Raw genomic sequence first — 27,360 nt, 5'->3', positions numbered from 1 at the left:
TTTTGATTTGTTAAAAAAGTTTGAAATATCCAATAAATGTCGTTCCACTTCATGATTGTGTCCCACTTGTTGATTCTTCACAAAAAAATATAGTTTTATATCTTTATGTTTGAAACCTGAAATGTGGCAAAAGGTCGCAAAGTTCAAGGGGGCCGAATAATTTCGCAAGGCACTGTATATCTATCCTACCATGTCTTTCTAAAGTCTTCGAAGGCCAAGTTAACAGATAACCGACCATTTCGAATCCCACCGTACCTTCTCCACTATGCAATCTGGTTTCAGAGCTGATCATGGGTGCACCTCAGTCACGCTCAAGGTCCTAAACGACATCATAACCGCCATCGATAAGAGACTGTGCAGCCGTATTCATCGACCTGGCCAAGGCTTTCGACTCTGTCAATCACCACATCCTCATCGGCAGACTCGACAGCCTTGGTTTCTCAATTGCCCTGCCTGGTTTACCAACTACTTCTCAGATTCTAGATTTCAGTGTGTCAAATCGGAGGGCCTGTTGTCCAGACCTATGGCAGTCTCTATGGGGGTGCCACAGGGTTCAATCCTCGTGCCGACTCTCTTCTCTGTATACATCAATGATGTTGCTCTTGCTGCTGGTGACTCTGGTACACCTCTACGCAGACGACACCATTCTGTATACTTCTGGCCCTTCTTTGGACACTTAACTAACCTCCAGACGAGCTTCAATGCCATACAACTCTCCTTCCGTGGCCTCCAACTGCTCTTAAAACGCAAGTAAAACTAAATGCATGCTATTCAACCGATCACTGCCCGCACCTGCTCGCCCGTCCAGCATCACTACTCTGGACGGCTCTGACTTAGAATACGTGGACAAGAACAAATATCTAGGTGTCTGGTTAGACTGTAAACTCTCCTTCCAGACTCACATTAAGCATCTCCAATCAAATTAAATCTAGAATTGGCTTCCTATATCGCAACAAAGCATCCTTCACTCATGCTGCCAAACATACCCTCGTAAAACTGACCATCCTACCGATCCTCGACTTCAGTGATGTCATCTATAAAATAGCCTCCAACACTCTACTCAACAAACTGGATGCAGTCTATCACAGTGCCATCCGTTTTGTCACCAAAGTCCCATACACTACCCACCGCTGCGACCTGTACACTCTTATTGGCTGACCCTCGCTTCATACTCGTCGCCAAACCCACAGGTTGATACAGGTTATCAACAAGTCTCTGCTAGGTAAAGCCCCGCCTTATCTCAGCTCACTGGTCACAACAGCACCCACTCGTAGCACGCGCTCCAGCAGGTATATCTCACTGGTCACCCCCAAAGCCAATTCTTCCTTTGGTCGTCTTTCCTTCCAGTTCTCTGCTGCCAATGACTGGAACGAACTGCAAAAATCTCTGAAGCTGGAGACTCATATCTCCCTCACTAGCTTTAAGCACCAGCTGTCAGAGCAGCTCACAGATCACTACACCAGTACATAGCCCACCTGTAAACAGCCCATCTATCTACCTACCTCATCCCCATACTGTATTTATTTATCTTGCTCCTTTCCACCCAAGTATCTCTACTTACACATTCATCTTCTGCACATCTACCATTCCAGTGTTTAATTGCTATACTGTAATTACTTCACCACCATGGCCTATTTATTGCCTTAACTCCCGTATCTTACGTCATTTGCACTCATTGTACATAGACTTTTTGTTTTCTTTTGTTCTACTGTATTATTGACTATGTTTTGTTTATTCCATGTGTAACTCTGTGTTGTTGTATGTGTCGAATTGCTATGCTTTCTTGGCCAGGTCGCAGTTGCAAATGAGAACTTGTTCTCAACTAGCCTACCTGGTTAAATAAAGGAGAAATAAAAAATTAAAAACATTTTTTGTCCCCTCCTGTACTCTGTTCACCCACGACTGCGTGGCCAAGCACGACTAACACCATCCTTAAGTTTGATGACGACACAACAGTGGTAGGCCTGATCACCATGACAACGATGAGAAATTCTCTAGGGAGGTGGTCAGAGACCTGGCAGTGTTGTGCTAGGACAACAACCTCTCCCTCAATGTGAGCAAGACAAAGGAGCTGTTCGTTGACTACAGGAAAAGGCGGGCCGAACAGGCCCCCGTAAACATCGACAGGGCTGTAGTGGAGTGGGTCGAGAGTTTTAAGTTCCTTGGTGTCCACCAACAAACTATTATGGTCCAAACACACCAAGACAGTCATGAGGAGGGCATGACAACACCTTTTCCCCCTCAGGAGACTGAGAAGATTTGGCATGGGTCCCCAGATCAAAAAGTTCTACAGCTGCACCATCGAGAGCACCCTGACCGGTATGGCAACTGCTCGGCATCCGACCGTAAGGAGCTACAGAGGGTAGTGCATACGGCCCAGTACATCACTGGGACCAAGCTTCCTGCCATCCAGGACCTATATACTAGACGGTGTCAGAAGAAGGCGAAAAAAAATTGTCAACAACTCCAGTAACCCAAGTCATACTGTTCTCTCTGCTACCGCATGGCAAGCTGTACCGGAGTGCCAAGTCTAAGTCCAAAAGGCTCCTTAACAGCTTCTACCCCCAAGCCATAAGACTGCTAAACAATTAATCAAATGGCCACCGGACTATTTACATTGACACCCCCTCCCTTTGTTTTTACACTGCTGCTACTCGCTGTTTATTATCTAGGCATAGTCACTTTACCCCTACCTACAAATTGCCTCATATAACCTGTACCCCTGCACATTGACTCGGTACCGGTACCCCCTGTATATAGCCTCGTTATTTTTTTTTATTGTGTTACTTTTAATTTTTTTTACTTTCGTTTATTTAGTAAATATTTTCTTAACTATTTCTTGAACTGCATTGTTGGTTAAGGGCTTGTAAGTAAGCATTTCACGGTAAGGTCTACACCGATTGTATTCGGCACATTTGACAAATAAAGTTTGATTTGAGATGTATCCCAGGGTCTCTGGTAATGGCGGCATTGAGACCACGGAAACTCACCTGATCAGTGGGAGTGTAGTCACTCTGCTTCACAATATCAATCTTGTCTAGAAAGCTGAGAAGAAAAAAACAGAGATTCAGAAGGATGAACAGGACAAAATGGCGGAATTCCCATCAACAGTTAGCAGGGGCAGTGAGTGAGCCTTACGGGAAGCTATTCTGTGTGGGGACAGGTAGAAACCACTGAGCTCAATAGCATTATATAGACCTGTGTTTCTCCAACTATCTTTGTGCTAAAGAGAGACTAACCTGCAGTAAGCCATCACACCTTCCTCTTTGGAGGCCATTTTAGATAAAAACTAGGACTTGCGAAGTAAGAGTTGAGACAGCAATGCTGTATGTAAAATTAAAGTCGCTTGGGAACAGGTTTTTGATGTCCCAATACCTTGGCATCTGGTTTATTATCTGATAAATAAAACTCACCCATGAATCCATTCGTTTTAATTTAAGCTATTACATAAAATATTGGCTACAAAAAGAATGCTCAATATATGGGGCATTGAAAAGTTAGCCTTGTGCCACGAGGAAACAGAATCAATAGAGCATCTTTTCTGGTATTACTCATCGGTGGCTCGCTTTTGGACTCAGGTCCAGGAATGGTTGTTATGTTATAATATCAGGATTCAGATGGATTTGAAATCTGTACTGTTAGGGGATCTGAAAAACCGTGACCAGTCAATGGGAAATATCATTATTATATTCTTGGATAAAGTATTTATTTTAGGGCAATATCAGTATAAAATGTTAGAAATAGGGAGGTTCAGGACCCTCGTAAGACATCACAGTAAAATGGAGGGATGTATTTGTAAAAGGAAATAGCAAAATGGCACTATACTGAGAAAGATGGGTTAGTCTGTGGACATCTGTGTTGGAGGTAGGATCACAGTGAATGGTGGATTTCGCCGCTGTGGGTGAAAATCCAGCACTTGCAGAAAGAGTAAATTAGGAATATATGTAGAATTATTTAACTACATGTACATGACATATTGTTGTCCGTTAGTTAACTTGAAAGCTGATTAAAATCAGTGTCAGCTAACTGAGCAGCCAGTTAACATCCTAGGGACCAGTGTTGGTCCAGGTCAGGAACCAGGGGGGGTGGAGAGAAACACTAGCATACATTTGTAGAGACACTCACAGATTATAGGAACGGCAATGGTTCCAGTCCTGTGGTCATACCGACTTTGAAACAAATGTCCCATTCCAATGCATACGTTAACAACTGATATTTCACTTGGGTTTAAACAGTCCCTATAGGAGTGGCTAATACAACTGAACGTCACAAACAGGGTGTGACAGACAAAATGCTGGCCTGGTCTCACAAGCCTACTTAACACAGAGGAATGCCGAGCCTCTGGATAACCAGGAATGTGACATGGTGGGGTGGAATGGGGCAGGCCTAACTACAGGTGAGCCATGGCAGGAATGAGTCGGCACTCACTGGGAGAGACCTAGAACCTAGAGGGCTAGAACTAGGCGATATATCGAATTCATTTTAATGTATGTTTTTGCGCAACAATCCAAATGCCTGTATCGCAAGAATCAAGATTCTGTTAGTTTTTAGTGTTTAATAACGCTTGTCCGCTTGTACTCATGGTCATATTTTTTGGTCTCGTCCCCTTCGCTCCTCTGTGCACCTTCCCATTTACACCAGAGATCTTAATATGACGTGATGCACGTCTCCACCCTAACAATGGGAGTCCGAAAGGCAGAGGCGACAAACTTATGGCCAAAATAAGCTCATAGAAAATAATTAGCCTTATTTAAGACTTTTTGCGAGAGTGAAACCTCTCGCGTCGCCTCTTCCTCTATATACACACACACACACCAAGTCCCTCCCTCCCTTTGCCTCTCACGCCATCAAGTTTAAGAGATCACGTATTCCTCTCTGACGAGCGTTTTCCGGTTTCAACGGGCTATTTTTGCATTTCAGGTTTGGTCCAACAGAATCGGTTATATGGACACCAAAACACAGAGACATTATTTTACCGTGATCGAGGATAAGTTAACTTTTCAAACTACACCCGTTTTATGTCTCAACTATTCAAACTGCGCACAGAGCAGACACTACTAAAACGAGAGTATCAAGGAACATTGATTCTGGAAAATGAATGCTCAGTTTGTCGCGTGCGGCATTGGTGCACTGCTATAAGTATTTTAGCCAAATACTGGTATACTAGCTGTCTAGTCTGTTTTTATAAATATGCAATAAGAATAAAACACAATTATACAAGGAATTGACACCTCATTCTCTTTCTGAGAAATAAGGTAGGCCAATTGATTTCAACATCTGAACAAAGTGGACAGTGCGTTCATAACAATTGTGTGTTCATACTTCAACCCTGTTTGCTAGCACATATAAACTTGGCTAAACTTGAAACATAAAGATTAGCTGGCTGATCACTAGCTCGGGGGCTTGAGAGATTGTCGATGAGACTTGTTTTAATTTTCTATAGCCAGATGCCTGCTACAAAAAGTGAATCATTACTAGTGCATTATGCATGGTTCTAGTTAAATGTATAACAAAAAGGGCATTTTCATATACAGACTTGAAAGCCAGATCAGTGATTATTGCACAAAAAAAACAACAAAAAAACAGGTTAAACTATTTTGATAAACTAATTACATTAGTGGGTCTTGTAGTTGTGGCTGGCTTATAACTTCACTCTGAATTCAATAGATTATCGCTGACTGTTTGAAATGCAGTGTATTTGACATTTAAAATTGTACAACAACGCTTATTTAGAGAAAACATTTTAAATCTAGATATGTATTGTGGATCACCCATAAATGTAAAAAATTAAAATAAAAAAAGTGATAGGATTTTTAGGCCATATCACCTAGCTCTAACTAGGACAAACACAGCGAGATTGTGTGTGTGTGTGTGTGTGTGTGTGTGTGTGTGCACATTTACCATTCTTTGTTATGGCAACAAAGATGGCCAGAGATAACTATGCAGACTCCAGAAGATTAACGCTAACTCTTTTCCTTTCCTGCTCGTTATAGAATAAATTTTGTAAAAGCTGTAAACTCTCCTTCCACAAAGGTTCACACTCACAAACTTGACCTGGCCCACCGGCCTGAACCCAAAAGACAAACAGAAAGTAGTGACATTACAGAGCAGATTCTAAAATAGCTCCCTGGCCTCCAGCACGGTTGCCATAGAGACAGAACCACAGGCTCTATAAATAGACTATCAGCTCAAAATCTTGTGTGACTAGAGTAGCCAGGGAGAGAAAGAAAAGGGAAGAGAACAGGGGGGGGGGAGGAGTGAGAGAAAGAGGGACTGGGAGAGAGGAAGCAGGAGTGAGTGAAAGAAAGAGCAGGAGCGAGAGGAGAGAATGAGTGAAAGGTAGAGAGAGCAGGAGAGTGAGGTAGTGAGAGAGTGAATGGGAGAGAGGGAGGGGCCAAAACTGGACTGGACCATCTGAACCACCTGAAGGGGTTGTCCTAGACTGTTAAGTAACACAATCAAATACGCAGTACTGTTTCTTCAAGCATTGGCACGTATTTTTTTATACAATCAGCTCAAAATCAAACTCCACTAGGGATGCACTGATGACATTTTTGGCCGATACCGATCTTTTCCTTGCCAAAAAAAAACAATAACGACATAAAACATTTGAGCGGCCTTTCAAGCATTCTAGTACAGTTAAATAGTTGAAACACGCAACAAAAATATATTTTTGGTCAGTGTGTGTGCATTTACGCATGTCCCCATTACCAGTAAAACCTAATCAAAACCTATTTCTTTCACTTGCTGTGCCGTTTCGTTGTTCATTTGTTCAGTCGTTCCATTCCCAAAGAGGATTTCATCGTACATGTCAAGCAGTGAAGTTTCAGCTCTGTCTGTGGCCTCTTCTGTTGTGGGTCCTCTTCGTCGGTGCGCACTGTCATTGTGCCCGATTCCATCTTGTCCAGCTGTATATAACATTTCACGTAAACTCTGTTTCTTGTCTGCATGGAAGTAGCGGTCCTTGTACCTAGCATCGAGCATGGAAGTAGCGGTCCTTGTACCTAGCATCGAGCATGGTGGTGACACAGTAAAGAGACTCAGAGAGAATGCCACCGAATCACTTGTTCACAGCCTCTAGTACTTTTACAAGTTTTAACCCCATGGTCTGTCGGCAGTTTTGTTGAGCAGGTGTTTCAATGCCATGACAGAGGGTATCATGTCTGCTGCAGACACAGTTGATGAGCTTATTTCTCCAGTCAGTTGTTCAAATGGAGCTAGGAGTGTGTTCATGTTTCAAACATGTTCTCAAATGCCATTGAAGTGGCAGCAGCGGTATGAGAACCAGCACATTATTGAGCGTGCAATATGGCTTTCCTCAGTACGAAATCCTCGTCCACCCACTGTGCTGTCAGACTCAGCATGCTCATGGGGCTGACATCGCTGGTCCAAATGTCAGTGGTGAAGCTAATAGCAGTGACGCCCATTGCAAGTAGCTCAGGGATGTGCATTTCAACAATACTGTGTAACTCCAGTAGGGCAACATCTGAAAAATAGCTCCTACTTGGTAGTGTGCACCGGGGCTCGAAGTGCTCCACCAGTCAGCAAAAGCCAACATCATCCACGACAGAGAACAGTTGATTGTCAAGGGCAATATATACCATTATTTTGCCGTTAATGGAATTCGCCTTTGAGTTGCCCCGATGAAATGTTCTTACTCGTTCAAAACTACTGCTCGACTTTAGTTGTTGGAAGTGTGCACTTCGTTTTTTTTTCTGTTTTTGTTCCAAGTAGCCGCCTTAACGTCTGGGGGTGATGCACGTTCAAATGAGTAATTAGGTTTGTGGTATTGAAAGATTTCACTTTCTCCCCTCTGGAAATAATAGCGGCACAAACGTTGCATATGGCCTTTCTGTTATCTTCCTTTGAAACGTCAAAATAGATCCACCCAGCAGACGTTGTGGGCTAGGTTAGGAATGCTGTGTTGTACGCGTAGTGCAGTATGTGTCGTGGCGTCATGACGTAATATAGGTGTGCACGTCAGCTTTGACATCGGTTTTGCACATCGCCGTTAAACTAGACATCGGGCCGTGCATCCCTAACACCACCATAACAGATTTAACTCTGAGGCGCCAGTCACTGTGGTTAAGTGGTGGACTTCCCCCCCCCACCCAACCTATCCAACCGCTAGTGAAATCTCTGCTTACCCCTTCTTATGACTCAGAACCTGCCATTTTTGGTCCCTGTCGCTGCAAATATCCTACATCACAGATGCGGAGATGGAGCCACACAACAGTTGAGAGAGAAAGCATGAAGGAGAGGAAAAGAAAGAAGAGAACGTCTGTGAGAGCGCGCATGCGAGTACGAGGGAGCGCGTGGAGTGAGAGCGTACTAGGGAGAGCGGCAGAGAGACACACATAGGCAGAGAGTGGTGGCATTGTTGATGCAGACAGCTCGGGGGATGTCATACTGTGGTGTGTGCGCACTGAGACGCGATGAGGAGCTGCAGGGTAACTTCCATGACAGAGCTCGCTATCACACAGCACTTCCTGGGTCCTTTTACACAGACCCTCAGCCACAGCAATAGGAACACAAAGAACTTTAAGGGCCATTTTTTCAGGCAGGATCCTTTACCCGTTATGTTGCCAGGCGTCACAGAAAACCAGAACAGTCTCACAAGGAAATTGCTTTGCACAATAAAGTTTTGATGAAATTGAATACGTTTCAGATTGGGTAGTGTGCTATACGTGCCCCTAATCTTTGGCCTAGACTGTTTATGTTCAACAACACAGGCCTGTATAAGGGCACTGGAGCTACTAAAGACTGCTGGTCCTCTCTCGGCATGTGGTGCAGTGCATACTTACTACTGCGCACAGTCGATCAGCTGGTACTCATTGGATCTCTCAAAACACACCCTCACGCCCTCGTCCTGCCAGAGAGTCTTCGCATTCTCATAAAACTCCTGAAAGGGAGAAATAAAGGGAGAAATAGTATGTGAGAGGAAGAGAGAGAGAGCGAGGGGATCAATTGAATTAAAGCAGGTCGAGAAAGAGGACACTGTCCATCCATGCGGTGTTTGAGGGCACTGCGATGTGCGGCCTCTTTTGTTGACACCACATGCTGTGTGCTTTGTGCTTGGCTAGAGCGTGTGTACATGTAGAAAAGGTAAATAGGGGTGGGAAGAATTACATTCCAATGGGGCAGCACACCTATTAGGGATCGGGCATTTATTGACTGGAGAACAGGTTCTGTGGCCAGTGAGGGTAACGGCCAAGGGGAGCTTCAATATAGGAAAAACCAAGTGACATCGTCAGGCCGTTGAAATTACAGATTGTGCCTTAAAGTTAAAAACAAGGAATGTTTTTCAACATTTCCTTCAACGAGGACAAATTAAGATTGCGTATGGTCGACAGGCTTAGGAGGGTCATCGTTGGCAGGTATCACAGACTTAACCCTAAATAATCACGTTAAAATCCCATATAAATATTGAATGAAACCTATTTCATTACTTTGACTCGGTAAACAAAAGTGGTGCAGGTGTAAACAGGGGAGTCAACTCATATCTAATGGCTAATCTGTTACATCCTTGTTTGATATCTTTCGCATAAAGTGGGAATGTCCACATAGCTTATCAACATTCAGAGGGCCAAAAAAGCACATGGAAAGGTAGATCGTCTCAAATCTCCCTTCATCCTCCTCCATTTGGACCTTGAAGGTAAACAGGAAACGGTGTCCTGTATAAAATAAAGGCTTCTGGACAACTAGACTATTGTGGAACAATTGGGCCACACACACACACACACAAACATAACATTTAGCTTTCGCTGCCCAACATATTTGTCCCACTTTTTGTCTGGCTTGGGTTACCCAAAATCCCTGCATCCACTCCATAAAAAAAGAGCACTCATTATGTGTCTTAGTAACAGAGTCCTCCTTTATCATCAGTCATGCGCTTCAGAGAAAAATAACTCCCCTGCTAACTCCTTATTGCATTACAGCAGCCAAACCAGAATCCTTTGGGGCCACAACTCAGTGCTATATTGTTTGCCTCTGCTCACCGGCTTTGCAGTGTTCGGGAAGCTACTCTGAAAATACAGTTTACCAAGCTGCCAATTACTTCACTCTGGAAGAAGTGAAGCTACACTAAGGCTACCCTTTAAAAAAAGTAGTTTCATTAACTAAAGTTACTTTGGAAAAAGTAGTCCACTACATCCAAACTACTTATCATATCTAAATCTGGAATGTCATAGACTACAAATTGCAAGAATAGATCACTCCGAAGTCAGATGTTAACAGATGATGTGATTTAGCCTATTACACAGAAAAACAATGTTTTAAGTGAGAATTAGGCAGGTCTAATGCCTGAAAAAGAAAGGAAATATTTGCCAACTTCACCCATATTTCCTTTTTTTTTTTATCATTTCCATTTCATCCTTTGGGATGGCCTTTCTCAAATACACAGATGTTGTTTTTGTAACAACAAAACCTATCACAGGGAGCTTGATCTTCCTTTAACTCTTTTTATTTGCAGCAAAGGGACAATTGTCAAGTTGAGGTTTATCAGAAGGCCATGGCTCCGTTTCCATGGCTGGTTGCTTTTACCTGGTTTCTAAAACCACAATCTAAAAACGGAGCACGTGCTACGCAAAAACCTTGCGCAATATGTGGCTGAATGGGAATCTCCTCACTAGCGTTCCACCTCTATGGTCAACACTACTACACTATCTTCATGTAGCGAGAGACATGGGAAAGGAAGTTGCCTGGTAGCTTTGCATTTTAGAAAACTGACATTTTATTGGCATTCAGACAACCTATAAGACTTCCATTATCATCAGCCGAGAAATCAGCTGTCCGAAAATAAACCCCATACCACAACAAAGACGACATCTTAAAACACGAAATTAACTAGAAGCGAATAGCCCAGACAGTAGATAACTGTACAAACTACCCCCGCTTCTACCCCCAGAAACTCCCACATCTAAAGGCCGCCTCCTTTTCCTCATCCTTTCTTTTTTTCTACGTGTACTCTGAGATCAGGTGACCAGAAGAACCGGTTTCCTCTCCGCCCTGGGGGGTGCCAGAGAGGGAGGGAGAGACAGTTACACTGTCTGACCTTAGCTCCTGATGGAGGGGAGTTGGGGGGGGACTCTAAATCACAGAGATCAAAAAACCACAGAGCAAGGCAGCAGACAATCACATCGCCTTCACATGTGGCCCTACACACCCAAACTCAGAGAGCGATGTTATGGCAGGTGTGTTAGGCCCAGAAGAAAGACAAAGCAATCTTCAATGACTGTCTACGGTGCAATGGTAGGGATGCAACCACTCAACTGTAACCGATCGCTTTGCATCAGCCGAAGACTCTTACGTGGACCTAAATTAACACGTAGCAACAGCAAAATATATGCAAAGCATTAACCAATCGGTGGTTTTCATTTCGATGAGTGACAACATGTTGTCGTCTGTCCTAGGGTTCTGGATAAGTCGAAAACAGGCCATTGAATTGCATTTCTAATGGATTTCTCGATGCTTTGGGAAACTTCGTTACACGTTGATCACAGGAACCTTGTTAACGTTTTTGTTGATTGAATAGTGTGCGCCACGGTGAGTTTTACCGGCTTGCAGTGTTCGGTGGTGCACACTATTCAATCAAAAAAACATTAACAAGGTTCCTGTGATCAACGTGTAACGAAGTTTCCCAAAGCATCGAGAAATCCATTAGAAATGCAATTCAATGGCCTGTTTTCGACTTATCCAGAACCCTGCTACCTGCTTAACTGTTACGGAGTCCTTACGTCCCTTCCAGCGAAGTCCTACCAAAAAGCACTCGGTTTGTTCAGGTGTGGGTCCCAGAGAGATATTTAGGAGTGTTAAAAAGCAATCAGTGTCAAGCAGTGGTACTCAGAGACCTCCAGGCCTTCCCTCAGGGCAGTCCATTAGTTAACAGGCATCCCATAGAGGCCCTAACTGCTAATTACTACTGTACTGTACCACATCCCACAGAGCTACCAGTACCCTGAGGCTGGCACCTGCAACAGGGACTGCTGGATGGGCCTTCCTAAGGGAACATGAACAGCATGTACAGTGCCTTTAGAATGTATTCACACCCCTAGACCCCCCCCCCTCCACACAATATTCCATAATGTCAAAGTGGAGTCAAGCTTTTCGAAATGTTTACACAAATCTAATTATCTGTATGGTAACCTCAGTCGAGCAGTGAATTTCAAACACAGATTCAACCACAAAGACCAGGGTGGTTTTCCAATGCCTCACAAAGACAAGCGCCTATTGTATAGCAGACATTGTATATCCCTTCAAGCATGAAGTCACAAATTGCACTTTGGATGGTGTATCAATACACCCAGTCACTACAAAGATACAGTCGTCCTTCCTAACAATGTTGCCGGAGAGGAAGGAAACTGCTCAGGGATTTCACCATGAGGCCAATGGTGACTTTAAAACAGTTACAATAGTGGCTGTGCTTGGAGAAAACTGAGGATGGATCAAGAACATTGTTACTCCACAATACTAACCTAATTGACAGAGTGAAAAGAAGGAAGCCTGTACAGAATACAAATTATTCCAAAACATACATCCAGTTTGCAACAAGGCACTAAAGTAATACTGCTAAACATATGTTATGTTTGGGGCAAATCCAATTAATTACCGAGTACCACTCTCCCAATTTTCAAGCATAGTGGTGGCCGCATCATGTTATGGGTATGCTTGTAATCATTAAGTCTTCTGGACTTTTTCAGGATAAAAAAAAAGAAACAGAATGAGTCAAGCACAGGCAAAAACCTAGTTCAGTCTGCTTTCCACCAGACACTGGGAGATTAATTTACCTGTCAGCAGGACAGTAACCTAAAACAAAATGCCAAATCTACACTGGAGTTGCTTACCAAGAAGACAGCGAACATTCCTGAGTTGCCGATTTAGTTTTTAAATATACTTGAAGATCTATCTCAAGACCTGAAAATGGTTGTCTAGCAATGATCAACAACCAATTTGACAGAGCTTGAAGAATGTTTTAAATAAAACGGGCAAATGTTCCATAATCCAGGTGTGAGAAGCTGGTTGAGAGAATGCCAAGAGTGTGCAAAGCTGTCAAGGCAAAGGGTGGCTACTTTGAAGAATCTCAAATATATTTAACACTTTTTTGGGTTACTACATGATTCCATGTGTGTTATTTCATAGTTTTGATGCCTTGACTATTATTCTACAATGTAGAAAATATTAAAAACAAAGAAAAACCCTGGAAGGAGTAGGCGTGTCCAAACTTTTGACTGGTACCGTGTGTGCACATGCACGGTACACACAAGAAAATAATGTGCCTACTCACACAGGCGTGTATACACTGTACATTCATGAAAAGACCATGACAATCTATAATGTTCTGTGTGTGGGTGGTAGAAACATTGTCATACTCACAGATGTGAATTCATAGTCCTTCTGACTGACTAAATTGAGGACATATTCGATCCGGCATTGGTTGTGTGGACTGGCGAGCTGAACGGGAGGCGTCAGTGTACTCATAGCCGCTACTATGGTCTAAAGAGCGACACACACACACACACACACACACACACACACACACACACACACACACGCGCACAATCAATACAGATCGAGGTGACAACACAGGATTGTCTTGGGGTATCTTATATTCAATAATCATTGATAAAATATTGATGATTCATGCTTAGCTGTTTAGATTGTGGGTAGGTAGACTAAATACAGTGATATGGAGGCTTCAAACCGAAAACTTACCTCAATAGCTTCTTTAATATTATTCTTGATGTCGTGAATCTTCTGCTTCTTCTCTCTGCGAAAAAAAACCCCACAAACACGTCAAAGCTCAATCTTCCATGTTGTAAATTACAATATAAATTGGTCATACATTGTTGATACAGCAAAACCAAACCCTAAAATGTACGTGGATAATAGTCTATAGAGAAACATCTGGCACATGCACTACACCTCACGATCATCCCTTCTGAACCTGCCATTATTCATGACTGACACACACACACACACGTCTTCAGCTATGTGAAACTCATATACCGAAAAACAGGTCACAGTCTCCCAGTGTCTACATTGCACTCCAATGAAAATACTCCACCTGCTACGATAAACACAAAATGATCCCATGTCAAACACGACCCCAATTGTAAGAGTGGTATCCGAGCTGCAACAGCCCATTACTAGACTGCTTCAAATGTACGACTAAATTGTAAAACAACCGTTTTGCTGAGCAGCACCCATCACAGACTGTGCACTACCAATGATATTTAGTTTACATCAAAAACACAAAACAGCAGTCAAGGAGTAAGAGGGAATGTGAAAGAGGTACACCGACAGATAGAGAGGGATAGAAAAGGGTGTGAGAGAAGGGAGGGAAAAGTCGAGAGAATAGGTCACAGCCACACAGACATCCCCCTAACCCAATAAACAAGAGGGTTAGATCGAGAAGGCCTTGTTTACATTTTCAACACGATGGTCATTCAAAATCACGTGCCATTACAAAGTAGCATGTGCTCGCTTATATGTGCGTGTGGAGAGAGAATAGGCAATAACTTGAAGTAGAAAGCATGCGTTTAGTGTATACATCCGTGTCCATCTTTGTCAAAGAAATGTACCAAAGAAGACAAAACAAAATAAATATATTTGGTGCAGTGTTTCACAAATGGATGAGCCATCAAGCTATTAGGGCTAGAACCGTATCAATGAAAGTTACTGAATGCAAAAAAACTTCATCATCCAGGAATCCACCAAACACCTCCAGGAATTCCTTGCAGAGCATCTTTCCCCCATTACTGACGAGGAAGCGCTGCTCAAGAGGTCAGACACACCGCCCTGCCTTTTATCCATTGCAAATACCATAGAAGTACAATCCATACGTTTAAAGTTATATAGGGTACAGCTAACTTAACACAGACACATCCAACTAATCAATTCATGTTTGAAATGTCTAGGACAGGGGTGTCAAACCGATCAGTCTTCAACGAGGTCCAGAGGGCCGCACTGAAAATCGGTTATATTTCCTCGCGGTCAAAATGAATTGTATTGGGAATTTTCGATACTCCTTGATTGTCTAGCTTTAGTGTCGGTGATTGGACAGTCAAGAAACGGTAATAATGTAGGTCCATTATCATTTCTCCATTATCATTTCTACACAGTTTCGATTTGGTTTTAGTCATTTAAAAGTATATTGATTATGTTTTATCATTATTCAAATGTTTTAGTCAAACTACCCCGGGCCGTATGATTGACACCCTGGATCTAGGATGTGACCAAGCGATGATCTGAGCACACACAGCTGTTGTAAGTGTTATGGAGTCACGATATGGGTCACACAATGCTGGGTGCCTTAGGTGCTGATTTGCTCATTTAACCAAAGCCACTCACCACACCAGAGCCTGAACCATCAAACCTAAGCCCACAAACTGGGGACTAAAACCCAAACCACCGAGGCTATGTCTAGACTTGACAGTTAATGACGTTTTTGTATTCTGATCATGGAGTTCTGATCATAGAATTCCAAACACGTCATGTGTCTTCACCTACATTTAAACGTGTCCACATTGTGCCAGGATTTAACTTTCCAGCGTTATCTTCAAATGCCAGTATCCATTCTGCAATCGGTGGAAAAGGCTAAATATAACCCAACAACTACTTGATGGCAGTAGTTAACTACTGTAGCTAACATCTTTAGCTAACCAGCAAGACAGCTAGCAAAGCTCAAGGGATTGCAAAGGGGTTAGCGTAACTAATATTAGCTATTTGGCTAGCATTCATGAAGCCAGCAAACACATTCCTCACACGCTAGGTGCCTCTCACTACCAAAACAAGTTCTTGACACTTGTGGGCGGAGTGCTGATGATGTCGCCCATTGTTTGCACTTTTGGTAGCCTGATTGCATCCAGACTGAGGAGAAATATACACACAATGATAACGAGGTGGTCAGACGGATCTGAACACAATCAGACAAAAAATGTGACTTTTGTCTTTTCAATGCGATCATCATATTCTGATTGGGCACTTACATGGGATTCTGAGGAGGCATAGAATCTCACCCATCTCCACATTTAGGCCTAAACCCCCAACCAACCTACTCACCTGGGCTTAGACATCTACCAACCAATGCACTAAGGCCTTAAAGCACAAGTCAACAACCAGGGCTTGAACCCCGCAGAGTTTGTTCCAAAGGAAGTTTGACTTCTCGTCTCTCCATTCGCTTTTCATTTTTGGAAGTCCATGCAATTGGACTGATAATTCTTGAACCGCAATCTAATATTTCCGTCAATACTTTAAAAATAGCTTAAGGACGAGACACCTAGACAGTAAGTAATAGTGGCTATTGAAGCACTAATCTTCAAACTGAGGGAACTGCAACTACCCTCCCATCACGTGCTCTTGCACAGGTGCATCTAGTGTGTGTATTATACAATTCAGGTATTGAAAGACCAATACAGGAAAGATGCCCACGGGGTCAAGTTGGTGTTTTGAATGTCTGTTTTCATTCTGGGTTCCTCCGTGATTCTCCCCCAATCCCTCTGGCCGTCTCAAACCCGGATCTTTATTCGCAGTTGAGGAGCGTCGCCTGGAGAAGAAAACGATACTTACTCTGCATTGAAGCCATTCACATGGAGGATTCGCATCTGCTTCACTATGGTGCTCTTCCCTGACTCACCAGCCCCTGTGTAGAGGTATAGAGTGAAAGAGCGAACAAGAGATTGAGAACGAGAGCGGTGGTTAGACACGTTTCAGAGAGTACAGCGCAATGCCCGATCCCGACAGCCAACCGAGGATGGTCATTTGGAATGTGATGCATCAAAACATAATGGTTGTAAAGAGAGACATGTTAAAAGGAATAGTCGAGCATTTTAAATCTGTGAAATAAACATGATCAGAACAGTTCTAATTGAAACAGGTTATTATGCCACTTGACTGAGGTTTCACACAGCAGCAAGAGGCCAGGAGTTGGAAAAAGTTGCCCTTTAACCTCTGGTCTAGGGTCAGATATAGTTGTATTCTCCAGTCGGTTAAGGTCGGGATTTAAGTTGGATAACTGATGTGGTGCGGGTCAACTTCTACCTTTGAGCGTGATTCCACCCGTGTCTGAAGCAAACAACTTCAAATTAGTGGGATGTTTGGTGAATCCACACACACACAGTATAAATGTCAATAAATGTGTGAAATATTAACCTGTTGAAATCTAATAATACAACAGTATTAACAGCTTCACTGATAACCAGGGGTGTACCGCTAACACAAAGTAAAAGGCGTAAAACCTCTATCAAGTCTGACAGATTATTTTAGATTGGCTAGTCTAGGTTTGTGAACTTTCCCCATGTGAGAATAACTAAGGGAGTTCGTTATCACAGATCCTCTCTAACGCCTATGGGGCAGACCTGAGCTGTACTGGCTCTGATATTGTCTTTTAACACTGTCCTTTCCCAGCACAGTCCCAGTGGTAGATGCCTAACCATCTAGTCCAGTACAGCTCGGCTTGAGCCTATAGTGTGAATCAAGCATAAAAAAAAGGTGCCAACTATACTCTAAATTTCAAATAGATTTATGACTAATATTTTTCCCCCCATAGCAGTGATATCAAATGGTAAGAGCTGTATCATGATTGGTTAAGGGTCAGATGTCTTATCTCCACTGTCTGACAAAAGTCAAACTCACAAATGGAGGCCAACATCTGAAAACGGTACAACAAAAAATTGGTCATATCATAGAAAAGTGCAAAGGGCACAGTGCTATATAAAGCAGTATGTAGAAGTCAATGAGAGTTCTGTTCTGCTTACTTTAGTTACCACAACTTCCTCTCCAACGGAAATACTGGTATAGCGTTCAACACACTAGGTCTCAGGCACTTTCTCATCAAATATCCTTTAGAGAGAGGACATCTGGACTGTTTTCACATTACAGTACCATGAGTAGAGAAGTGTCAGCGGTAGAAATGCTCAAAGAGTGCGCTGCATTATTCCGCACATAGGCCCGCCTCGAAATACACAGGCCTACGGATTTGAAAGTGTACAAGCAGATAGTTGTTCTGAGAGTACACCCACAACCCACATGTAGAGGCTCAACACCCATGTTTCATATAGATTAGGCAGGAGCTGTTACAATCACACAGGCCTACGACATAATGTATCAAAATGTGAAGAAAATAAACAAAAAATGTTGCAATGAGTAGGCTTCAATTATTCGTTAGAGGATCAAGTCGAACTGCATATTTTGATACACCGTGTCAGCTTGAAACATCATGCCAGCAACCATGTCACATTGAAAAAGTACAATTACTATGTTGTGTAGCAGGAAGGCCTACAGAGAAAACTAAATCCTATATCACATCAAATATAGGATTAGAAACAATGTCGCCAATGAGGCCTTGCCTGCAACACATCAGATTCCGTTCACATTTACCTAAAAGTAGTAGCCTGTGAGTTGCTCTATATAGCTGCTTGTCCTTCTGAAGCTGTTTCTCTATCTTTTTGTTGGCTTCTCTTTGTACCTTCTCCTCATTTCGCTGATCTTCAGTCTTACTGTTGCCCAAACAACCCATCTTCCCGCAAGAAAGTGGGTCCGGGGGAAGGTGAAGAAGAAAAATAACTAACCTAGATCTCTCGGTTGACCGACGGAATTGAGCCGAATATTAACGACATGTATACAGGCTGTGGTTTAATGTTACGTCGAACTAACGCCTGTTTTAAAACGTTGTCCTATTGCGTTTGTAAGTATGTGTGTATATAATGCGTCTTTTTCAACTGATATTACTGTCAAAGAGGGCAGGAGACTGTTGATGACGATACCCAGGCCGTCCTCTCAGTTTGGTCAATTCTATTAGGCTTTTTCCTTCTTCACGTACAGCTTTTATATGCCGATATAGATGACCATCCACAGGTTTAAAGGTTGATTGAGGGTTTTGCCTCGCTCACATTCAATTGAAGAGAGGATAAAAAGCCTATTTTCAGCCCACGAACGGCACGGGTCTCACGTCTCACTGTTGCCTGTGACAGAGACCGAAAATCGGCATAGCACAAAAACGCGACTGTAAAATTTGACCCGGATCTTTTTTGACACGGGTTAGAATAAACATCTCTTTGGGAAAAGGCGTATTTCCTGCGGCCTTTCTACGCGCAGAGACTGTAGACTGGAGGAAAAATATATATATATTTACACTTAACGAACTACATGTGTAATATTTCCCTTGCTTCCGTCTTCATTTAACTCATTTTTATATCCACAATATGATCCTCGATCTAAACGGTGAGTCCGGTTCAGTTTAGATCCCCAAAATAATTCAATTTTCGTGATTTTCCCCCGTTTCTGTGATGGCTGTTCCTTGCTGGTTTTTCTCAATCCAAAGGCCCTTCGCTGTCTTTTCTTTTGTTGCCGAAATTTGTATCCCTCCTCACATCAGCAAGGCTCCTAATAGCGCTCAGATAGCCCCCAATAAATTCTTAAATGGGTTCTGATTCTTCTAAACATGACGAAAACACGAAAATCATTCGAATTGTCCCGTTCCTTGCAGGTATAGCCCGCTGTCAGTCTGTTTTATATTCCTTCTGAACTCGAATGGTAGAGTTTACATGTGCATATACATTCATAAATATGACGCGTGTTGCACTAACACATTCCACTATGAAGACAGTTCCCTCCTGGACTGGTCGTGGAAGACGATTAAACACGCGTATAAGCAATTCTTGAAGGTATAAATGTTCTCTTCGGGAACAGTATATGAGATAGATGGGGTGGGGCAAACGGCGCTCAGTGAACCCTGGGAAGGACCAGCGCTTCATCACATGACTCCACAGAACGTCAGCATGGCGAAATTCTGCAGAGAAAACGGCGCCCTCTTCAAAGAAAGAACAGATTGCGACCCAAGACCCTTAACACGGGGCCACCGGAGTCACTCTCTTTTTATTTTTGGGATGTTTGGACGCGCAGTGGCACTAAATTAGGCTACCACATTGATTATGAAACACATGTTTCCAGTTGTTAATCATTATTCCAACGGGGCCACGAAAGCATGTTTGTTTATTCTTCTAAAAACCTAGGACTATATGAGGTTGGTAGGCCTTGTCATTTTGTTTTGCACTGAGTAGACAAGGGTGTTTTTTCAATTGCAGATTATAATCCTAATTTATTCTTTATTACTGGGCTGGAAATGAAATGGTATGCCCTGAAACCTGATGACTTCCTTGTCTTCATCTGTACACCCAGAGGTTACAGATAGGCTGACCAGATGGATTGAGTTCTGCCACTTCAGGATGGAACTATTGAATTAGTATTCTGAATTCCAATCCCAGGTTTATCCAAATCCCAACTGTATACTCCGATTGAGTATGGCGTAGGCTACATTTGGGATTGAACATGTGTCCAATTTATGGGGGACATTCTTGACAAATTCATGACAAAGCCTTTCACTGACACCCCCTGGTCACATTCTAAAACTTGATCACGTCAGATCTCCAAATCTGAGTATGACTCATGCTTTCTATAATGAACTAATTTACTGGGCTGTATTTGGAGATGCAAATAGTCTCTTGGGTGTGTCACTGTCATTGTTTGGATTGCTTTATTCAATGTCTTCCTGGAATTCCATTTGGCCAGTTCTCTGTATATAGACTGTCATCCAATATTTCTCGGTCCATTATTCTCCGCATTGACTCAGAATCTCAGTATAAATAGTTTCATCATCCCCAGTGGTGTTTTAAAGCTATTTGAATCAGAGATGCTCTAGTAGTATGTTCTTGATGTGCTGGTGTTCACATTCATCAACGTCTCATGACTTCTATGCCATGGTCATCTTGCGTTGTGATAATGTGTTGCTTTGAGGTCTGTGATGGCTTTAGCCTCTGTTGCTGTCACATCTTCTCAGCACTAGATGGCAGCAGTAACTTGGTTGTAAACAAGGTACTACCGTTCACATCCTTACTAGCTTTCACACGCTTTATTGTACAAATACAGTTTCAGTATATGATAAAAGTCCACAAACACACCCTGTTCTATCCTTACTCCAGTGATTCATGATGTAATGTGCAAATTCATTTGTCAGAGAGTGTATGGAAGACTTGACTAGATATCATGAATTGGGTTGAGAAAGACTGTTTATCGTTTAATATTGAACACTTGTTTATATTAAATTCACCGCATTTTGCATTATTTGTAAATTAATTTTATCCCTCAAAAGTGTATGCCTTGTAGGAGAGATTTGGGCTTACTTATTTCGTTGTTGCGTCTGTAGTTTGTCGGGGGTTTGAATGTTCCACTTAATTTGTACACTAGAGGGCACACTATGTTGGGTCATGGGTCACTGGACACATTAATAGGCACACAGTTAACCAGATAGTAAAGATGCATAATACATTTAGCATGTCCACTGCCGGTTCTGAACTCTTTTAAATGCTTACATAAGAGACAATATATGACAATATACCTTTTTTTTAGGGCGATTAGAGTGTTGGACCAGTAAGCGAAAGGTTACCAAGGTGAAACATTTGTCGATGCGCCCTTGAGCAGTGCACTTCATCCTAATATGCTCCAGGGGCACCATAATACTATGGCTGATACATTTCACTGCACCTATGTATGTGACAATCATTTTGTTTCATAATAAATACATAAAAATGTAACACCTTTGGAACTATGATATGCGCTACGGTAACTAGCATGGAACAATTGCTGTATTTTGCTCCTAATAAATGGGTAAAAGACCCAACCAAAGATCTAGGTTTGTAAAGGGGTTTGTGCTTCACACATTTATGAACATTTACAACCGCACCTGTGCTATAGTGGCTATCAGCCATTACATGCCTATTGATGCTAACATGAGCATGGGTGGATGGACTTCTCTGGGGGTGAGTGCATGATAAGCTCCAGAGTGGACATTCACTGAAAGGCTCTAAAAGCCATAGTGAGATCTTATATGTACCCCCCATCCTCTAGGCATTGAGGTGGGCTCTGGGGTGTATTGGTGCTGTTGACCTGTTCCCTCTGTTGGGCTTTGGGGTCAATTAGAGAAACTGTCATACTAACTGTGGTCCGTCAGCAGAACAGATGGGAGTCCCTTTCTGCAACATTTTACCGCAAACAATAATGCTGTCTTATGCTCCATATGGATAACATGTAGAATTTATGAACAGGCATAAGTAGTCTATGTAAGTCGTGGTGTTCGTGAAATGATCCAGTTTTATGTCACATGTGTTACATTCCCCAGCAAGAAACAAGAAATTGTTGCTCAAACTGAAGGGGGAACTAACAAAGAGCCATTCAAAACCAAAACGAAACAGGTGGGGTTCTAGGAGGGGTTCTGAAAAACACTCATGTGGGTGTGCACTGAAAGTTGACTAGCAACAACAACTGGAACCTAAAAGATATACCCACCATGATTTCCCACTAAATTTGCCCAAGAGTTGCTTTCTGTGCTTTCTGTGGCGGTGGGGCAAGCCAGCAGAAAATACAGAGCGTTGCGCTGTGATTGGCTCAGTGTTCTGTCACTCATGGGAACTTTACAAATACCTAGGTGTCTCGTTAGACTGTAAGCTCTCCTTCCAGACTCACATCAAACATCTCCAATCCAAAGTTAAATCTGGAATTGGCTTGCTATTTCGCAACAAAGCATCCTTCACTCATGCTGCCAAACATAACCTCGTAAAACTGACCATCCTACCGATCCTCGACTTCGGCGATGTCATTTACAAAATAGCCTCCAATACCCTACTCAATAAATTGGATGCAGTCTATCACAGTGCCATCCATTTTGTCACCAAAGCCCCATATACTACCCACCACTGCGATCTGTACGCTCTTATTGGCTGGCCCTCGCTTCATACTCGTCACCAAACCCACTGGCTCCAGGTCATCTACAAGACCCTGCTAGGTAAAGTCCAACCTTATCTCAGCTCGCTGGTCACCATAGCAGCACCCACCTGTAGCACGCGCTCCAGAAGGTATATCTCTCTGGTCACCCCCAAAACCAATTCTTCCTTCGGCCGCCTCTCCTTCCAGTTCTCTGCTGCCAATGACTGGAACAAACTACAAAAATCTCTGAAACTGGAAACACTTATCTCCCTCACTAGCTTTAAGCACCAGCTGTCAGAGCAGCTCACATATTACTGCACCTGTACATAGCCCATCTATAATTTAGCCCAAACAACTACCTCTTCCCCTACGGTATTTATTTATTTTGCTCCTTTGCACCCCATTATTTCTATTTCTACTTTGCACATTCTTCCACTGCAAATCTACCATTCCAGTGTTTTACTTGCTATATTCTATTTACTTCGCCACCAAGGCCTTTACCTCCCTTATCTCACCTCATTTGCTCACATCGTATATATACTTATTTTTCTACTGCATTATTGACTGTATGTTTGTTTTACTCCATGTGTAACTCTGTTGTTGTATGTATCGAACTGCTTTGCTTTATCTTGGCCAGGTCGCAATTGTAAATGAGAACTTGTTCTCAACTTGCCTACCTGGTTAAATAAAGGTGAAAAAAAAGAGGAGACATCGAAAATTCTAGCCCTTCGGGTGTTACATTAGAAGTGCCCATGCAAGAAGGCTCAAGGTCATTGGCCACAGATAAAATGACGTCAAATCACGTTATATGTACAGTAGCTTTGATTGGACTGATCATGTCAACATCATACTTTCACAATCTTAGCTAGCACTCATCATCATGAATCAAGTAGACAATCTACTGGCAAATACTTTTTAATCTTTGTTAAATGAAGATAAATAATGAAGAGAAATTATAGATAAAACGTATCTCATCGGCCATTGGACATATAAACATTACATAACAAGGAAATCGCAAATTCAATGAGTGGTTTGGTAGGAATCAGTGACAGTGGCAGTGTGGTCCCAAATCTGGGATTAAGGGGCTTTTTTCCATGTTTAAAGTGACAAACATTCAACATTCGCCGTGCTGTCAATGAAGCATGATTTGTGTCGTCGCACTCAAAACAACTGTTAACTCGGAAATGCGAGATCTTGACTTCACTTCAGTGAGTTCAAGACAACTGGGAAGTCAGTAGTAAACAAGTTCCGACTGGGAAAATACGTTTTGAACGTTCATCCAACTTGGATTTGTTCATCTGGCCTCCAGTTGTTTTGAAAGCACCATAAATACAGAGAATGCCAGACTTTGATGACAAAATTTGCCCATGAAGGACCGTGCCACATTCCTGTTTAAGTGAGCACAGCACAACAAAGTGAGTCCAAAAATGTATTGTATGCTGCTGCATAAATGATGTAATATGCCAGGGAGATATGTATACTGTAGCAAAGAAAGTAATACTAAGTGTATGTTGTGTAGTAAGATGTTAGTAGCCCATGTGCCTCACCCTAATCATTTATTATAATTTACCCCTCTTAATGTCGCCTACTGTTCTGACTGTTCTACTGTAGCCTATAACCTGTTTTAGAGAAATGTAATCATTGAATACTGTAGGTGTAACGGGGTGAGTGACTGGTTGCTGGGAAGTCAGGCGCAGGAGAGCAGAGATGGGTGATAACAGGAGAACTTTATTATACACCCTGGCCCAAAGGCACAGGCGAGGCAGCACAAAGCACAACCACAGTAACATGAACTGGATTAAACAAAACAAACAAACCTAGGTTTGAAACAAACCTAGCGCAAGTCAGCCTGTAGCGTAACACCCTACACAAAGAACAATTCCACACACAGACATGGGGGAAACAGAGGGTAATATACATGTAGTCTGATGAGGGAATGTGAACCAGGTGTGCGAGAAAACAAGACAAAACAAATGGAAAATGATAGGTGGAGAGGCGATGGCTAGAAGACCGGTGACGTCAACTGCCGAACGCTGCCGGAACAAGGAGAGGGACAGACTTCGGGGGAAGTCGTGACAGTAGGAGTTTTCATTGTCTGCTTATATGTCCCCTTTATTTATCTTACGGTTCTGACTTGGTGTACAGGGAGAGCACTGTAAGAACTGCCCATGTTCTGAATTATGTCGCTGTATATTTCGAAAGTGCTAAACAGATAGTTATATTGACTAACGTTATGTCCGTACTAGCTCGCTCATTAATATCTTAATCGAAATTACGGATTGCCTCTTATCCGCTTGTTGTCCCCTTATGCCATAGTTTGTACATCTCAATTGTCATTAGAAACCATATTTGTTTAAGCAAGTCAGCCATATCAGTTATGTTTTTTAAAAGGCAGTAAATGAGGCTGAATGAACTGTTTCCCTGCCAGACAAGGCTCCGCTGATAGCCAGGTGTAGAAGTGGTAAGGTGTTGGGACCGCTATTGGAACAGCTTTATGTAGGTTTGTGGGCACCGTTTATCACCGTTATAGTGCAATTAATGTATTGTTTAGTGTTGTGTTGTGTAGTGTAGTGGATTTGCTGGCATGCATCCCATTTATTTATTTTTTTTCCCAAACAAGATTTACATGCTAAAATCGCCACTGAAGGGGAGGCAATTCTATTGTCAGTAAAGGCAGAGGTGGGAGTATGAGATGTAGTCAGTGGTGGAAAAAGTACCCAATTGTCGTACTTGAGTAAATATAAAGATACCTTAATAGAACATTTGAAAAGTCACCCAGTAAAATCCTCGTGAGTACAAGTCTACAAGTATTTGGTTTTAAATATAGGTAAGTATCAAAAGTAAATGTTATTGCCAAAATATACTTAAGTATCAAAAGTAAATGTTATTGCCAAAATATACTTAAGTATCAAAGGTAAAAGTATAAATAATGTCAAATGTCTTATATTAAGCAAACCAGAGGGCACAATTTTCTTGCTTTTTAAATGTACGGATAGCCAGAGGTATGCTCCAATACTCAGACATAATTTACAAACGAAGCATGTGTTTAGTGAGTCCGCCAGATCATCAGTATGGATGACCAGGGAGGTTCTCTTGATAAGTGTGTAAATTACACAATTTTCCTGTCCTGCTAAGCATTAAAAAACGAGTACTTTTGGGTGTCAGGAAAAAAGTACATAATTGTCTTTAGGAATATAGTGAAGTAAAAGATGTCAGAAATATAAATAGTAAAGTACAGATACCCCAAAAAACTACTTAAGTTGTAATTTTACTTCAATACTTTACACCACTGAATGTAGGAGAGAGGAAGTTGTGTGTAGTACACTCCGATTAGGGCATACAGGTTTGAATGCCATGTTGTGGATGATAGGGAGACATGAAACAGGTCTGTGTGATGAGTGTTCAGTGGAGAAAACAATGGAGCATGTGTTGATATTTAGTGAATTCTATGACATAGATAGGGAGAGAGGCTGGATGAGTTTGGGGTTTGGTTGGTGTAGTGGCGGGAGGAAAGGGGAGGGATGTGGTGTCTTGGCCTGCATTTCACTTTCTTTGAGCAACAGGACTAATGAAAATAATTTAATGTAGTTAGGCTGTGACTGGCCTCAAACTCCAGTACAGTAGGTGGCGGTGTATGCACCTTGAACATTGGATGCTAGCCGCCAACCCAATCCCAAAGAAGAAGAAGACAAGCCAGCACAGGTGTAACACATACTAACATGATGTGACAGATGTGACACTATGCTTCTACATCTGCATTGCTTGCTGTTTAGGGTTTTAGGTTGGGTTTCTGCTTAGCACTTTGTGACATCTGCTGATGTAAAAAGGGCTTTATAAATACATTTGATTGATAGACCAATCGATGTGCCTAACTTGCTAACGTCCTACCTCAAGATATAAATGGGAAAAGCAAATCCTGTAACACATACAAAGATTAGTAATGACCTAAATCACACTGTGTCCTGTGAACTTCCATAGCCGCGGGAAGTAGTTTGGGGTTGGGGGTTTTTCTCGCTGGAGGGGGGGCTGGACAAATCTTTTTTCCCATCCTGGCTCTGTAGACGGCTATATCGGTCCACTAATACAGGACTATTAAACTATTAAAGGCCCAGTGCACCACTTTTGTAAAAATATACACTACTGGTCAAAAGTTTTAAAACACCTACTAATTCAAGGGTTTTTCTTAATTTTACTATTTTCTACATTGTAGAATAATAGTGAAGACATCACAACTATGAAATAACACATATGGAATCATGTAGTAACCAAAAAAGTGTTAAACAAATATATGTGTTATATATAAGTGTTAAACAAAAAATAAATATTATATTTGAGATTTTTCAAATAGCCACCCTTTGCCTTGATGACAGCTTTGCACACTCTTGGCATTCTCTCAACCAGCTTAATCTTGAATGATTTTCCAACATCTTGAAGGAGTTCCCACATATGCTGAGCACTTGTTGGCTGCTTTTCCTTCGCTCTGCGGTCCAACTCATCCCAAACCATCTCAATTGACGCCGACAGAGATGGTCGCCTCGCTTCAGGTACTTAGGAAACTATGCAGTTATTTGTTTTTTTATGTATTATTTCTTACATTGTTAGCCC

At 42.2% G+C, this 27,360-nt stretch overlaps 1 protein-coding gene across 2 annotated transcripts in view; it reads right to left on the bottom strand.

The window, feature by feature from the left end:
- Positions 1-19,785, bottom strand: part of LOC110532055 (guanine nucleotide-binding protein G(s) subunit alpha) — a 33,458-nt gene extending 13,673 nt beyond the window's left edge. The window contains exons 1-6 of one of the 2 annotated variants that reach the window (XM_021615654.2): positions 18,376-19,785; positions 16,567-16,639; positions 13,711-13,765; positions 13,372-13,491; positions 8,805-8,902; positions 2,991-3,045 (exon numbers count right to left, since the gene is read on the bottom strand). In XM_021615654.2, the coding sequence (XP_021471329.1) occupies positions 2,991-3,045; positions 8,805-8,902; positions 13,372-13,491; positions 13,711-13,765; positions 16,567-16,639; positions 18,376-18,514 (540 nt within the window). In that variant the 5' untranslated portion in view covers positions 18,515-19,785. The remainder of the gene's footprint in view (positions 1-2,990; positions 3,046-8,804; positions 8,903-13,371; positions 13,492-13,710; positions 13,766-16,566; positions 16,640-18,375) is intronic. The other variant, XM_021615655.2, reaches the window with a different exon arrangement.
- Between the last annotated feature and the right edge of the window lie 7,575 nt (positions 19,786-27,360).

This window comes from Oncorhynchus mykiss, chromosome 9 (assembly GCF_013265735.2).
Source record: "Oncorhynchus mykiss isolate Arlee chromosome 9, USDA_OmykA_1.1, whole genome shotgun sequence".
Taxonomy (NCBI): Eukaryota; Metazoa; Chordata; class Actinopteri; order Salmoniformes; family Salmonidae; genus Oncorhynchus; species Oncorhynchus mykiss.
Note: the sequence above shows the minus strand (reverse complement) of the source record. Positions and strands in the feature narration are given on the sequence as shown.